The sequence below is a fragment of the Lepidochelys kempii genome, chromosome 2, assembly GCF_965140265.1.
Source record: "Lepidochelys kempii isolate rLepKem1 chromosome 2, rLepKem1.hap2, whole genome shotgun sequence".
NCBI lineage: Eukaryota > Metazoa > Chordata > Testudines > Cheloniidae > Lepidochelys > Lepidochelys kempii.
This window is the reverse complement of record NC_133257.1, coordinates 197,279,136-197,292,364: the sequence shown is the minus strand read 5'-3', so window position 1 is coordinate 197,292,364 and position 13,229 is coordinate 197,279,136. Positions and strand designations below refer to the sequence as shown.

The 13,229-nt window shown below is 40.1% G+C and overlaps 1 protein-coding gene across 1 annotated transcript in view; it reads left to right on the top strand.

Moving 5' to 3' along the window:
• Nucleotides 1-5: 5 nt before the first annotated feature.
• CMC1 (C-X9-C motif containing 1) overlaps nt 6-13,229 on the top strand; it is a 69,083-nt gene continuing 55,859 nt past the window's right edge. The window contains exon 1 of the mRNA XM_073333409.1: nt 6-119. Coding sequence (XP_073189510.1) covers nt 95-119 — 25 coding nt within the window. The 5' untranslated portion in view covers nt 6-94. The remainder of the gene's footprint in view (nt 120-13,229) is intronic.

The window sequence follows — 13,229 nt, the reverse complement described above, 5'->3', positions numbered from 1 at the left end:
GTAGTCTGCCTGCGCCTGCGCAGAGAGCGTGGCCTCTCGGGAGGGGTTATGTGGTGGCGGCGGAGGCGGCAGCGGCTGTAGTGAGGCACCCCACATGGAGCCTGCGCCGGGCGCAGCAGGTAGGGGCGGCCGCATTCCCCACCCCCACCCCCCTTTCCTGGTGCGGGGCGCAAGTAGCAGCAGCAGCAAGCGCCAGCCCCTATCCCTACCGCTCCCACCGCCCCAAGCTGTGCTGGGGGCACCGGGAAAGCCCCGCGCCTGCCCTGCGCGCCTCGGGGCTGTGGGAGGGAAACGTGCAGGTAGGCTGCCCGCTGGCTTTAAAGGTCGCCCTGGGGAGCGACGGTAACCCCGCTGTTTGCCCCGCCCTGGGGCCGTGTGGCCCAAGCTGGGTGCTGGTAGGAGCTTGCTCCCCCGCCCTCTCCCTGCCTGGGATTTTGATGCTGTCGTTGACCCTGGTTATGCTAGACCTGTGATTCTCAACCTGTCCTGCAGCAGGAGCCCCCTCCCCAACCTAGACATGTGGGGAAGGTAGCTCTGGCATGACCTCCTGATAGCAGCCTGCGACTCCCCCACTGCTATCCCCCCCCCGCCCCCCTAGACGGTCACTTGCTACTTGCAACAATAACAACTGGGATTAGTGTGACCAGATGTCCCAATTTTATAGGGACAGTCCTGATATGTGGGGACTATTTTGCCTATTTCTCCCCCATCCTGATTTTTCACACTTGCTGTCTGGTCACCCTAACTGTGGTCAAGTTTTAGTGTAGACAAGGTGCTGGTAGCTGCCTGCCTCTTAACCACTGTACTGTGTAAACCAGCTTTGGGCAGGGTTTGTTGGCTAGGTGGCTGAAATGTCATAATCCGGTCTACATTATCATTCCCATTGCTCCCACCAGAAGCAGGGATACTGGGGAATGTGAGGGTAGACACGGCTTATGACTAAGTGCTTTTCTACACAGGAAAATTATGTTGATGCAAGTTAAGGTGTGAATTTAAATCTGTCTTATATTTAAACCAATATAGTTATACCATAATAAGCCCCCATGTGGATGCTCTTATTCTGGCCTTTTTCTAGTTGAGTTTATATTGCTTGGGAAGGGTTTTAAGCGAAACAAATAAAAAGTCATTTCTTATCCTGTAATAACTTTCACACAAGGTTTTATTTTGGCATAACTATATTGGTTTAACTGTATCCATATAAAGCCATGCCTACAGTAGGAGTGCTTTACCTTCATATTGTGGGTGTGGTATATATCGGCTTATTATACTGGCAAAGCACTCCTAGAGTAGACACACCTAAACCAGCAGATCTACACTTTGTACTGGTATAGTAAGGCCACCCCCCACAAGTAAAATAAGCTATACTGATAAAAGTGTATCATTGCTGGTATAGCTGTGTTTTCAGTAGGAATGTCTATCAGCACAGCTGTGTTGGTCAGGAATCACACCTCTTCACACCCTGCCCTGACTGATGTAATTGTGCTGGGAGAAGTCTGTAATGTAGACCTAGCTTAATTGGCAAAATTTCCTGTGTAGAAAAGCCCTAAGGTCTTGTCCATGCAACAGAGTTCATAATTCTTGCTAGAAGTCTGACTTCCCATGCCCTACTTTTGGTAAACACACAGCTATAAATCAAGATTAAACTCAGCAGAAAGCACTGTGTAAATGGGTTTTAAGAACATGTTTTGCAAATTGCCTTACTCTTCTAGGTGGTGGTAGTGTTTGTTGGTAGTGTAATGCTCAGAAAAAAACCTTTGTCACACACTGATCAAAGAAAATGTTTTAGAAACTTGGTAGCAATGCCCATGTTTAATAATTGTTGGTGGCTTAGTTTCAACTATGATATGGTCGACGTATGTGAAAAAAGGACAGCTCCATGAGTTAGCATTCAGCAGCATTCCACTGCTATTTATATACATAGCCACATCATTTTTAAAATGAAGAATCAATGAAAATGGTGATACAACTGTATCTTCATTGTTAGATTAATAAAATTGTTTGTTCTTTGCATTCATCAGTAATAAAAACCTGCATTTGATCTGTCCTTATTCTACTGTTACACAGATTGAATGGCAATGAAACACGTTTTAGAACTCCTCAGGATGCAGTTGGGGAACTGCTATGCTGTATGAGGCCAGGCCTTGGATTCAGCTGTTATGCAGTGTCACCGCATATTGCTGTCTCTCAGTATATTGCTATTTTGTTTTCCAGTATCTCTGCTTTCATTTTTTTAAAATAAAACTCAGGCTATGTCTACTCTACTCTGCAGTTTGGACTATATGGGTGTGAACAGCAATGTGGACTAAAGTGCTGTGGTGGAACTCCCCTGTGTGGACGTTCTGGGTGTGAATTAAAAGGTTTCTACTTTGTATTAATGCGATCCTGTTTGAAGAGGACTGTGTTAATGTGAACTAGAAAGTCTAGTTCTCATCCACATGGGGAAGTTATGGCGCAGCACTTTGGTCCGCACTGCTGTTCATGCCCCGTAGTCCAAACTGCAGGAAGAATGGGCAAGCCTTCAGTCACTGTTTGTTAGGTTGCGAAGAGAACCTCAAAATGTGAACCAGATATAACCAGAGCAGAGATATCTCTGTGAGTTTGCAAAGAGACTGGAGCAATAGCTGTGAGAGGTGTGAACTGCCCCATTTATTTCTGTGTTAACTCAGATCCCAGTGTGGTACTTTAAATGTCAACATAGTTAATTATTTAATTTTTCATGTAAAAAAGGAGAGGAAAGTTTTCATGAGCAATGTTCATTTTAGTGCCACAAGTAATGGTTGTGGTCTGCCTATATCACTGTGTATTGTTTTCCCGAATTAAGAAGAAACTAAGTCTAACTTGCCCAGCAGAGCCCACAGATGTATTGGAGCCCTTCTGACGGAGAGAAAAGCTCAAGGAGCCCATTAGAGCTACAATTGCAGCACAATCATATTTTGAACTGCATAATCTGTTGTGAGCAACATCTCAGTTTGGTCACTTGTATGGGTGCAGTTTGTTTTGTATGCAGAGCTTGAAAGAATATCATTGCCATTTTTTCCCCAATTCAACCACTGTGTGAAGTGATCTGCTTACACAGAATTTTTTCAAGGGAGCCTCTTGGCTTTGTTGATGGTGGTTCTGCACTTCAATATTAGGTTCTGTTAGCAAGTCTCTTTTTAGGGACTCAGTTTCTCATTATACACTTACAAAATCTGATTTGTAGCAGGCTGGTTGCAACACTCTAGTACAGAGGTGGCCAAACTATGGCTTGCAGGCCACATATGGCTCTTTTACCATTAAAGTGTGGCTCACAAGCCCCTGCCATGCTGCCACCCCCTTCTCCACTTACCAGACTGGGAGGGAGGAGCTCAGGACCACTGCCTTGCAGTGGGCTGGTGGGGTTGGGAACCTGCTGGAAGGGATGGTTTTGATTAGCTGGGGTGGTGTTTCATGGACTGTTTTGTGAACTGCCCTGGGAAATAAGATAACAAATAAATGATATAAGTATCAGGGACAGAGACTGAAGTAGTTTGGAATGCTGAACAGTTTAAAAAGATTCTTTACAGCTGAAAATAATGTAATCCAGAATTCTCAACTTTTTCCATCTTGGGATCACCTCCCATATAGCAATATGTGAAGAGCGGGATGGTCACAACCAAGTGTGTTTAAATGCTCAAAACTATATTACATGTGTAAGTATATATTTACTGTGGGCAGCTTTGATTTTTAATTTGGGGGATGGGGGGCGGCCTGTAACTGCCTATTCAAGGTGGTTGTGCTGTAGTGCAAGTGGAAGGCTGTGTAGGTGCAGGCTGTGTAGGTGCAAGCAAAGTAAAGTGTGAGCTAGTTAGGCACATAGCTAAGAATTTCCCCTCTTAGGCCTTTCTCTTGTTTCAGGGCAGAAATAACAGGGTCGGGTTCCTCTGTACTCGCTTCCTTGCTCTTAATTTTCTAAATGCATGCACAGCACTCATCTATGCTGTGAAAGAATATGCTGTAGGGGGGCTCTCTCATTAAGCAGCATTTTACTGGGTCTTGAAAGAAATAGATTCGTGACAAAACTGTTTGAAAAAAGAAAGCATCCTTGAGGTTTTGGACTTAAATTGAGGGGTCTAGCACTCAAATAGTTCTTCAGACAGGATTTCTTTGTACAAAAAGGTATTTGGAAAATGGATTAAAAAGTAATCAATAAAAGCCACCAATAAAATAAATGGCATAAATCATAAATAATTATATATGTTAGGAATGAGGTTCATACAACATTACACTCAGTCACTGATTGGATTTATTGTGTCGTGAGACCTAATCCAACAATACCCCATTTTATTTATATTTCTTATTTAGTGCTGATGCCATTAAATAATTTGGTTTCTGTTTCCTGCAAGTTAGTTTTTCTGTTTATCCAGATGCTGTTTGTTTTTGCTTTTCACAGTGATGTTAATTTTATGCTACATTCTCATTTTGTTCCTGTTTTTTATGTTTTTCATAAACATATAGCATTTCTCTTGAAGAGTTAGTCACTGATTTAAAAGGCTGTATTCCAGGTTGTCTGTTGAAGCTGTTCTGCTCCTAGCAGGCATGGAAACTGTGTTTTATGTACACCAATTAGTTCATGTGACTTGCATACCTCCTTTTTTTCCAATTATGCGGTCATACTTAGGACGTAGAGCATCTCATTCATATTTTCAGCTGCACTATCAAACCATTGTCTTGTGTTTGGGGAGTTCTAAATGCCATGTTCTGCCAAGAATTTCTCATCTGGGGGTAGTGGTGAGCTAATATATGCAATAATAACTGTGGCAAGTGTATCGAGGGTATATGGGAAAGAGGGATGTTACTCTTGGGACTGCTGTTTTGGCAAGAGAAGCTGAAATGTTCAGGTTTGACTTCTGGAATGTTAAATAGTGTTGCACCTGGGACCTGATCTGCACTGATGCTGTCATTTTATTCTTGCTGTTGTATTTATGTATATCTTTTGACTGTAATATCACCTACCTAGAGAGTGTGTCTGTGTCATATGTATAGCACAAAATATGTTAAAGGAATTTTAAGTTACAAAGACAAAAGTTAGAAAATGTCAGAATTAAGTTGCCCGTGCTACCTTAATGCTATTCCCTTGTGAATATGCATTATGACAGTATATGATCATGTAATTAAAGATCGTTTTTTTCCACAGGGTACCTGCCTCATTTGATAGATTTGTTAGCATTTGAGGTTTACTTCTGGTCCCAGTGTACTCCATGGTCCTGCTGTCCAGCCTGTCTCACTGCTCCCTATCTCTGCTCCTCATGGAAGCAAGAAGAGTAGAGGGGCCAGGAAGGCAGTGTGAGAATGGAATTACATGATGGAGACTTGTTTTAACACCATACTCCCTATAGGTTCCCTGCCATACGTGCGGCTGTTAGGCTGGAGGGGCAGTCTTTTTCCAGGCTGTTTGTGCAAATTTCAGCCAGCCACTTGACCCTCCTCATCACCTCTCCTTAGCCTTCAGGAGGGAACCCTGACCTGACAGATCTGAGCAGCTCCATCAGCCTAGGACAGCTGTTGATTAACCTGATCAGATGGGACTACTCACAGTAGTAACCATTATGCTGTGTAGTAAGTGTTTGCAGGATGAGGCCTTTAATTATTTCCTCACAATTAATAAGAAGTAAATAGAGAATGGCTTCAGCTCTGGCAGTTCTCTACTCTCTGGATCATAAAGTTGTCTTCTTAGGATCTTCTTTGAAGTATGTTTGGCTGTGTTTGTTATTAAGCAGATACCTGGGTATTTGAAACCCCCATAATTAACAAAAATATGGCACTTTGCCTTGTCTGCCTTTCTATTTCTTTCCAAGTGTTATAGTGTTGCTGAAACTGATTTCTGACTTACTGCAGTGTAGCCATTGTGGATTACTAGCAAACATGCTTGTCAGTATTCTTATAATCCAGTACTGCCATATTGCAAGAACACATGAGCCCCAAAGCAAAATGTAAGATAACAAATTCAGCCAGTGAAAAAGGTGAAAATTGACTTCGAGGTGATGATAGAATGGTGAGAAGTTAGAGCTTCAGAAATTTTCCCTGGTGTTGTCATCCTTGTACTCTATCTTAATTTGAATTGATGTGAATATAGGATAGAGAAATCTCAAAATCTGTAACTTTTTAAATACAAAGATATATACTACCATCGGTTTTAAGAAAAACCTAAATCTACAGCTGTAAAGAGCAACTGCAGACTGTTTAAAATGGTTGTTTAATTAGGATTTCAGGGTTTTCATGTCAAATTTACTGTTCGTTTTGATGATTTTATTACCTAAAAAATATAAAAACAAAATTTCATGAGTAAAGAGCAAGCTACTTAGGAGCCAAATCCTGCAAACATTTATACACAAGTGAGCCCTATGAACTCCATAGGATTACTCATGTGCCTAAAGTTGCTCACTTAGTAAATGTCTGCAGAATCAGATCCTAAGATCCCAGTTCTGCAATGAGCTCTTCACAGGTAGACCTCGGGACTCAATGGAGCCCCACCACTTTCAGTGGAACTGTGGGTAGAGTTCACTGCAGAATTGGAGTCAAAGGCCCCAGCCTTGCAACCGATAGCACATGGGAGGACCTTTGCACCCATGTGGATCCCTTCTGACTTCAGTGTGCCTCTCTGTAGGTACAGGCTGTAGGATTGTGGCCTCGGTGTGTCAACTGTATATTCAACAAATGTTCAAACTTAAATGATTTTTAATGATTATCTGTTGTAGGGGTGAAAAAATCCTAACATTAGAAATGTCATCTTCATATTCCGTATCTTTAAGAATCTGTGTAATCTGTTCAACATTATTCATTTAAAAAATCTACTGTACCCCATTTTTCACAATACTAATTACTATCAGTAGCAGAGATTTTTTAATGCAACAATTTACATGTTTTAAAACCATAACTAATATTCGTACACATAATCATATGAAAATTATACATTCATAACACCATCGTGCAGTTCCCCTCTCCGCAGAGTTTTAAAACAATTAAACATGGTAAATTTTCCAGCAGAAAATCTGACACACACATTGGTAATTTTAAGACTATAGGCATAAAATAGTAAGCAGGAGATTAGAATTTTGGAGGAATGCATTATTTCCCTGGAGGGATAGCAAGGACATACTCATCCTTGTACATTCAAAAACATTGTAATGAGAATATTAAAAGAAATCTGAGTTCTTTGATAGCTTTAAAATCCCCTCCCCCCAAATTTAAATATGTTGTTAATGCAGATTGTGTTCTAATAAAAATAGAATAGGAAGGAAGTACCCATTAGTATGTCTGTATTTAACATTGTACTATCACTTTTATCTATAAACCATGTATTAAAAGATTTATAACTAGAACATAGTAACAGTGGTTAAAAAAACAACAAACAAAGCTCAAACTTAATATTGAGTCTTATGATTCAGGAATTATTTTGACTGAGTCAGTTTTCAAATTATGCAAAAGCAAAAATTTATCTAAAAAGCTTGTGTAACTCAGCTAAAAATGGAACAATTTTAACTTAAAGTAATTACTGTATTTCATAATAATTTTAAATGCTGTATATACTATGTATTCTTATATATAAAATATCTCTCTCGTGTGCACACACACTCGTGTCAATTAAGGGAAATGGAGTGGGAGGAAGAGGAAGAGGAAGGCAAGCCCTTCCTCCCAGCTTTATAATCTAGAGTTTAAAATGTGATGCATCTTTTTGTGGGGAATTTTTCCATTTTTGTTTATAATCTACAAGTAATCAGGAAAATGAATCTTATTTCTTTTAATGCAGGTGTTTTTAAAGTCTGTCACTTTTTAATTAACCTGTTTAGCTTGCTTTGATCCTTGGATGGCTGCAAGAATTGGATGAAATGCAGCTTGTCCTCCGGAAAACTAACTACTGGCAGATATACATCTTGGATGCCAGCTGATAGGAAGCAGGGAATGGAAAGGTGTGGAAACAGTGTCACTTAACTTTGTGTTACAGTATTGCCAAGCCCAGGCATTCAGCAATCCTGACCCAGGTCCCAAAAAATAATGAAATTGACATAAAAACAGATTTTTAAAACAAATAATGGTGGGTTTCTTTATTATCCTTATTGCTTTTTGAACATTTTAGGGTTCATGTTATCAAGCTTTTCTCTGCAACCCCAAATATTAGAAACTTATTTATTTTTAAAAAATGAGAGAGCTGAAATTTGCACGTCATCAAATGGGTCCAGGAACTGGGGCTTCAAGAAAAGCCTCAAATATTATGACTCATGATAAAATTATGACAGTTGACAACACTGGCCTTCTCTTTCCTCATTCCTCTTACCATGATACAAAGTCATCTAAAATATTCAAAACACCTCTCTGGTCCTCTTGTTTCCTCCTAGAGATTAATTGACTTTGTTTTCTCCATTCTGTTTGTCTTTGTCAGCCATTTTTGGCTGATGCTGTGAACTCCAAGTTTTACTGTGAGAGAGAGAGAAATCAGTATTGTTAAAATTTCCCCCTCTCTTCCTTCTTCCCCCCCACCCACACTTTTACTCTTTGATACTCTAATAATTAAGACCGTATAAATACTTGCATAAACGGATCAATATTTTCCTCTCATTTGTCCTTTATAGGAGCAAAGGAAAGAAAGATGTGAGGTTACTTAAACAGCAGCTTATGAAGCCAGTTTTAACTAAGCAGGAAGAAGACAACAATTAATAGGGTGTATTTTCAATAACACACGTTCTCTTCCACCCCCAAAACCCTGCCAGCTGGAGGTTGCTAAGAAAGGCAGCGGTAGGTTCGGAGGCCACCAGCAAAGTCCACGAACCACACCGTGGTGAGTTGCTCCGATGCAACCCCCAGCAGCCATGAAATGGAGGAGGGTACTGTTGTTTATCAGGATGCTGTTCTTGTAGGGTCTTCACTGTCATAACAGCCTTTGGTTAGTAGTAGTTGTCTAATAAATGTGACAGTCCCCTCTATATTAGCTGTTAGAAGCAAAAAGAAACTTTTTTTTGGTCTCTTCTTCCCCTCTCAAGAGCCTCCTGACTATTGCAAAGGTCCCCTCTACAGTATTCTTTCCTACATAGCTTCCTGGCTTCTGTGAGGAGGAAGGACGGGGGATGTTACCAGTACTCTGTGTTTTGTGAATTCTTTGTGGTTTCTATTCTTTTCTAGAATTTAGTCCTGATACTCTGGTTTTTGTTGCTGTATCTATTTCCTGGATTTCCCCCCCTCCCCCCCTATAAAAATAATGAAAACTGTTAAACCAAATGGTTATGGCTCTTTGCCATCCAAGGCAATAAATAGTTTTTGCAGCTGAAGCTTTTAATCAACCACAGAAGATTATTACAAATGTTGTCTTGTGCATATGACAAGAGAACTGTTTCAAGCAATGAGATTTGACAAAACGGACAGCTTTTCTTTTGTGAAGAAAGTTATGTGCCTGCTTAGGTGTTTTGCTGAATAAAGGTTTCAGAGTAGCAGCCGTGTTAGTCTATATTCGCAAAAAGAAAAGGAGTACTAGTGGCACCTTAGAGACTAACCAATTTATTTGAGCATAAGCTTTCGATGAAGTGAGCTGTAGCTCATGAAAGCTTATGGTCAATAAATTGGTTAGTCTCTAAGGTGCTACTAGTAATCCTTTTCTTTTTGCTGAATAAAGTTAGTCCCTGATTCAGCAATACGTCTGCTTTCTCCCCCTTGGATCCCTTCCTTTAATTCCTTATATTGTATTCTCTTCCAGGCTAGGCGACAGTTTTTATGTCTCCTTTCTTCTCTCTACACATTCACTTTTTTTTTTATCTCCATTCTTTTGTTTACCTCTCTACTTTTATGCCCTTGCTCTCTCCTCTCTTTCTCTTACCATCTCTCTAGGTGAAGTAGTAGTACTTGCAAAAAGAAAAGGAGTACTTGTGGCACCTTAGAGACTAACCAACTAACTGTAGCTCACGAAAGCTTATGCTCAAATAAATTGGTTAGTCTCTAAGGTGCCACAAGTACTCCTTTTCTTTTTGCAAATACAGACTAACACGGCTGTTACTCTGAAACCTAGTAGTACTTGGTTACTCTGTTGAAAGAAGCCAATAGCTCCTGCCACAGTTTTCCTCAGGTGAAGGAGCCAGCGGTGCCACTCACCCTGTTTTTGAAGCTCTGGTATTAGTTTTCTTAATTTCTGAGTACATATGGTTAGCTTGCTGCAGTTTGTTTCATTTACGCTATTGTGGGATTTCCCATGTCCCTTTGCAAAGGAAACCTGTAACGCAAAACAAAAATATGTTGTCATAACATAGTTACGAACGGACTGTTCTGTAATGAACTTCTTAGAATAAAATGTGATGTCTGACTCGCTGAACAGTGAACTTGCAGATTAGTGAGTTTTCTTTGGGAAGGTGTAATACTGTTGGCAAATGGCAAAAAAAATGGGGACTTGACAGCATGGGTTGTGACTCTACCTTCAGGTATCCCCTTACGAAGTCCTGCATTTCATACATGGCAGCAGTTGTTACTGACTTTCATTGGCTGGATGTTAATTGTCTTCTGAGTAAACAAGGCTTAGAGAGTAGCTACAGTGTGGGGGAAGAGGTGAAAGGAGTGGAAATGAAGTGATCTCAGAGAACATAACCTTTTTGATGGTAAAGCTCACTGTAGTTACTGCAGGCTATTCTGTGTGGTAGATTGTGATCTTGGTCTTTCTTTTTATTGTATTTGTCAGACTTGAAGTGGAAAAGCTATTTACATTATATATCAAGTGAATATTTTTTCTAAGCATTGTTCAACTGATTTTTATTGTTCTTAACTGCTATCTTACTTGATACTGAAGTGGTAAGTATTGTCTTTTGGTCACTAACCTCTCTAGAAGTGCATACTGCATCACACATTGGGGCAGATCCTCAACTGGTGTAAATTATCATAGTTGATTTAGGACACCTTATACCAGCTCAGGATCTGCCCCAGTAGGTTTACTGTGTTGGAGGGTGTACTATATAATGGGGTAGAACTGGAGATAGAGGTCTGTGTTGTATGTCTAGCTCTGCCACTGACTCGCTGTATGACATTTGTAAAGTTATTGAATGCCTGGTTTGAAGACCCTGCTGGGGCTTAGGAATGAGAGAGGCAGCGGTGTGCATGCCCACTGTCGGAAACACAGGCACCTAGGGGACTTTTAACAGTGGAAATTTTGACACCTCAGGACTTTAGGCACCTCCATGGTTAGGTGGCAGATGAGTGGAGTTTTGAGGATCTCAGTGTTGGATTTAGGTGCCTAATTATCACTTTAGGCATATAGGTCCTTTTGCAGATATAGCCCTGTCCATTTATCGCAGTTGGGTAACCTTAAAATTCCAATACAGAGTGACAAGGGATACAGCTGGGGAGATGTGCAAAATTTTGACTGTCAATTTATTGAGAAGGACTTGTTGATCACTGTTGTCACAACTTTCATTGCCGTTCAAAGAAAACTATTTCATTTTCTAATAGAACAAAGAACCAACTATTACGGCATAATGTGAATAAGATTGGAGTAACATGAATGAATTATGATTTTGAGTAAAAACAGTTTTTCAAGTGTAATTGTTATGACAATCTTTTCTCTTAAACCCTGTTACAAAATATTAATTAGGTGTGTTGTCTCAGATACTTTAAACTGCCACCTTTTCTACCTTTATACTCTAACTTAGGCCATCCTTGGTATACACTCAATTTGAGCACCAAAACTAAATTGGTTTAGGTAAATGAGTGCAACCCCTTGGTGCAGACACTCTCTAATTTTGGATTAAGATCCTCCAGATCTAGGGCTATGTCTATACTACTGCGATAAGTTGACCTATGCTACGCAACTCCAGCTACATGAATAACGTAGCTGGAGTTGATGTACCTTAGGTCGAGTTACTACAGGGCGTTGACAGGAGAAACTCTCCCGTCGACTTACCTTACTCTTCTCGGGGGTAGAGTACAGGGGTCTGGAGAGCTATCTGCTGTTGATTTGGCGGATCTTCACTTGACCCGCTAAATCGAACGCCTGTGGATTGATCTTAAAACATCGATCCCAGCTGTAGTGTAGATGTAGTGTGGGGGCCTGCCTGGTCTACAGATTTACTTAAATGGGTGCTCAAATTGTGTGTAGATTAGGCTTTTGTTGGAGAGAGCACAGACAAGTGATTTAACTTTCTTTGTGCAATATGTCCATGGAACTTAAAAATATGGAAACTGCAGTTTAACATCAGGTTGACTTTGAAATTGATGACACCAAGAGAATAAGTTATGTAATCGAGACGAGCCAAACCCTAACAGAATGAAGGACTGTTATGTAGGGATCATGTCCTAAAAAGGAGGGCGAATAACACTAACATATCCATCATTAGTTGGTACATTTTGTAGTCATTTAATATAAAGCAGCTATGTTTATTGGTTTGTCCTATGTCTTTGGCTTAATAACTCAAGCCTGTGTGTGTGTGTGTGTGTGTGTTTTACTGTAGTGCTATTTAAAGGTTGAATCTATAGATTTTTATTGATTCTTTGAACTCATGTGGTAACGATTTTAGGATTTTCCTTTTCCTCTTTTCATTCATTTGCAGCATACACTACATAACTGTGGTCACTGTATTAAAGTTATAGAGTTTGAATGTAGTATGTAACAAGAAAATTTAACAATTAATTTGATTGCTGGCAGTTCAAAATATTACATGAAGCAAAGCCAGGTAACATAAGTGGCCCTGAGTGGTCATTATCTCCTCCATGTTTGCTGCTGTGTTGAATTTCATTTGTGGAATGCTAATTAGACCATTTAGCTTTCCTATGGCCGATAGAAAAAAAGGAGTTTGGGTTTTTTTTAAAGGGCGGGACAGGGAGAGAGAGAAAAGACTTAGAAAGCCGGTAGGGAATACTTGTTCTCCTAGCGTGAAATCTTGGAGCTATTGAAGTCTATAGAAGGTTTCCCATAATGCTTCAAGTTACATATTTTACTCAGATTTGAGAGACTGGGTCTTGATTCACCATTGCTTTGCATTTATATAGCTATTTACAAGTTGTTATCAAATCAGAGTTAGTACCATTCTCAGCACTAACTGACTTGGTCATATTTTTTGCAAAAGATGCTGAAAAGAGCTATGCTGATTCATGTACATTTTATCCAGCAGCCAAATGTTACATTGATAGATTTTGATTGGTTGAGCCTTGTCTACACATGAAAGTTAATTGGAATAATATGACATGAATTAATAATGAATAGTTAATTTACAATTAATTCCATGAGTGGATGCTCCTATTACAGA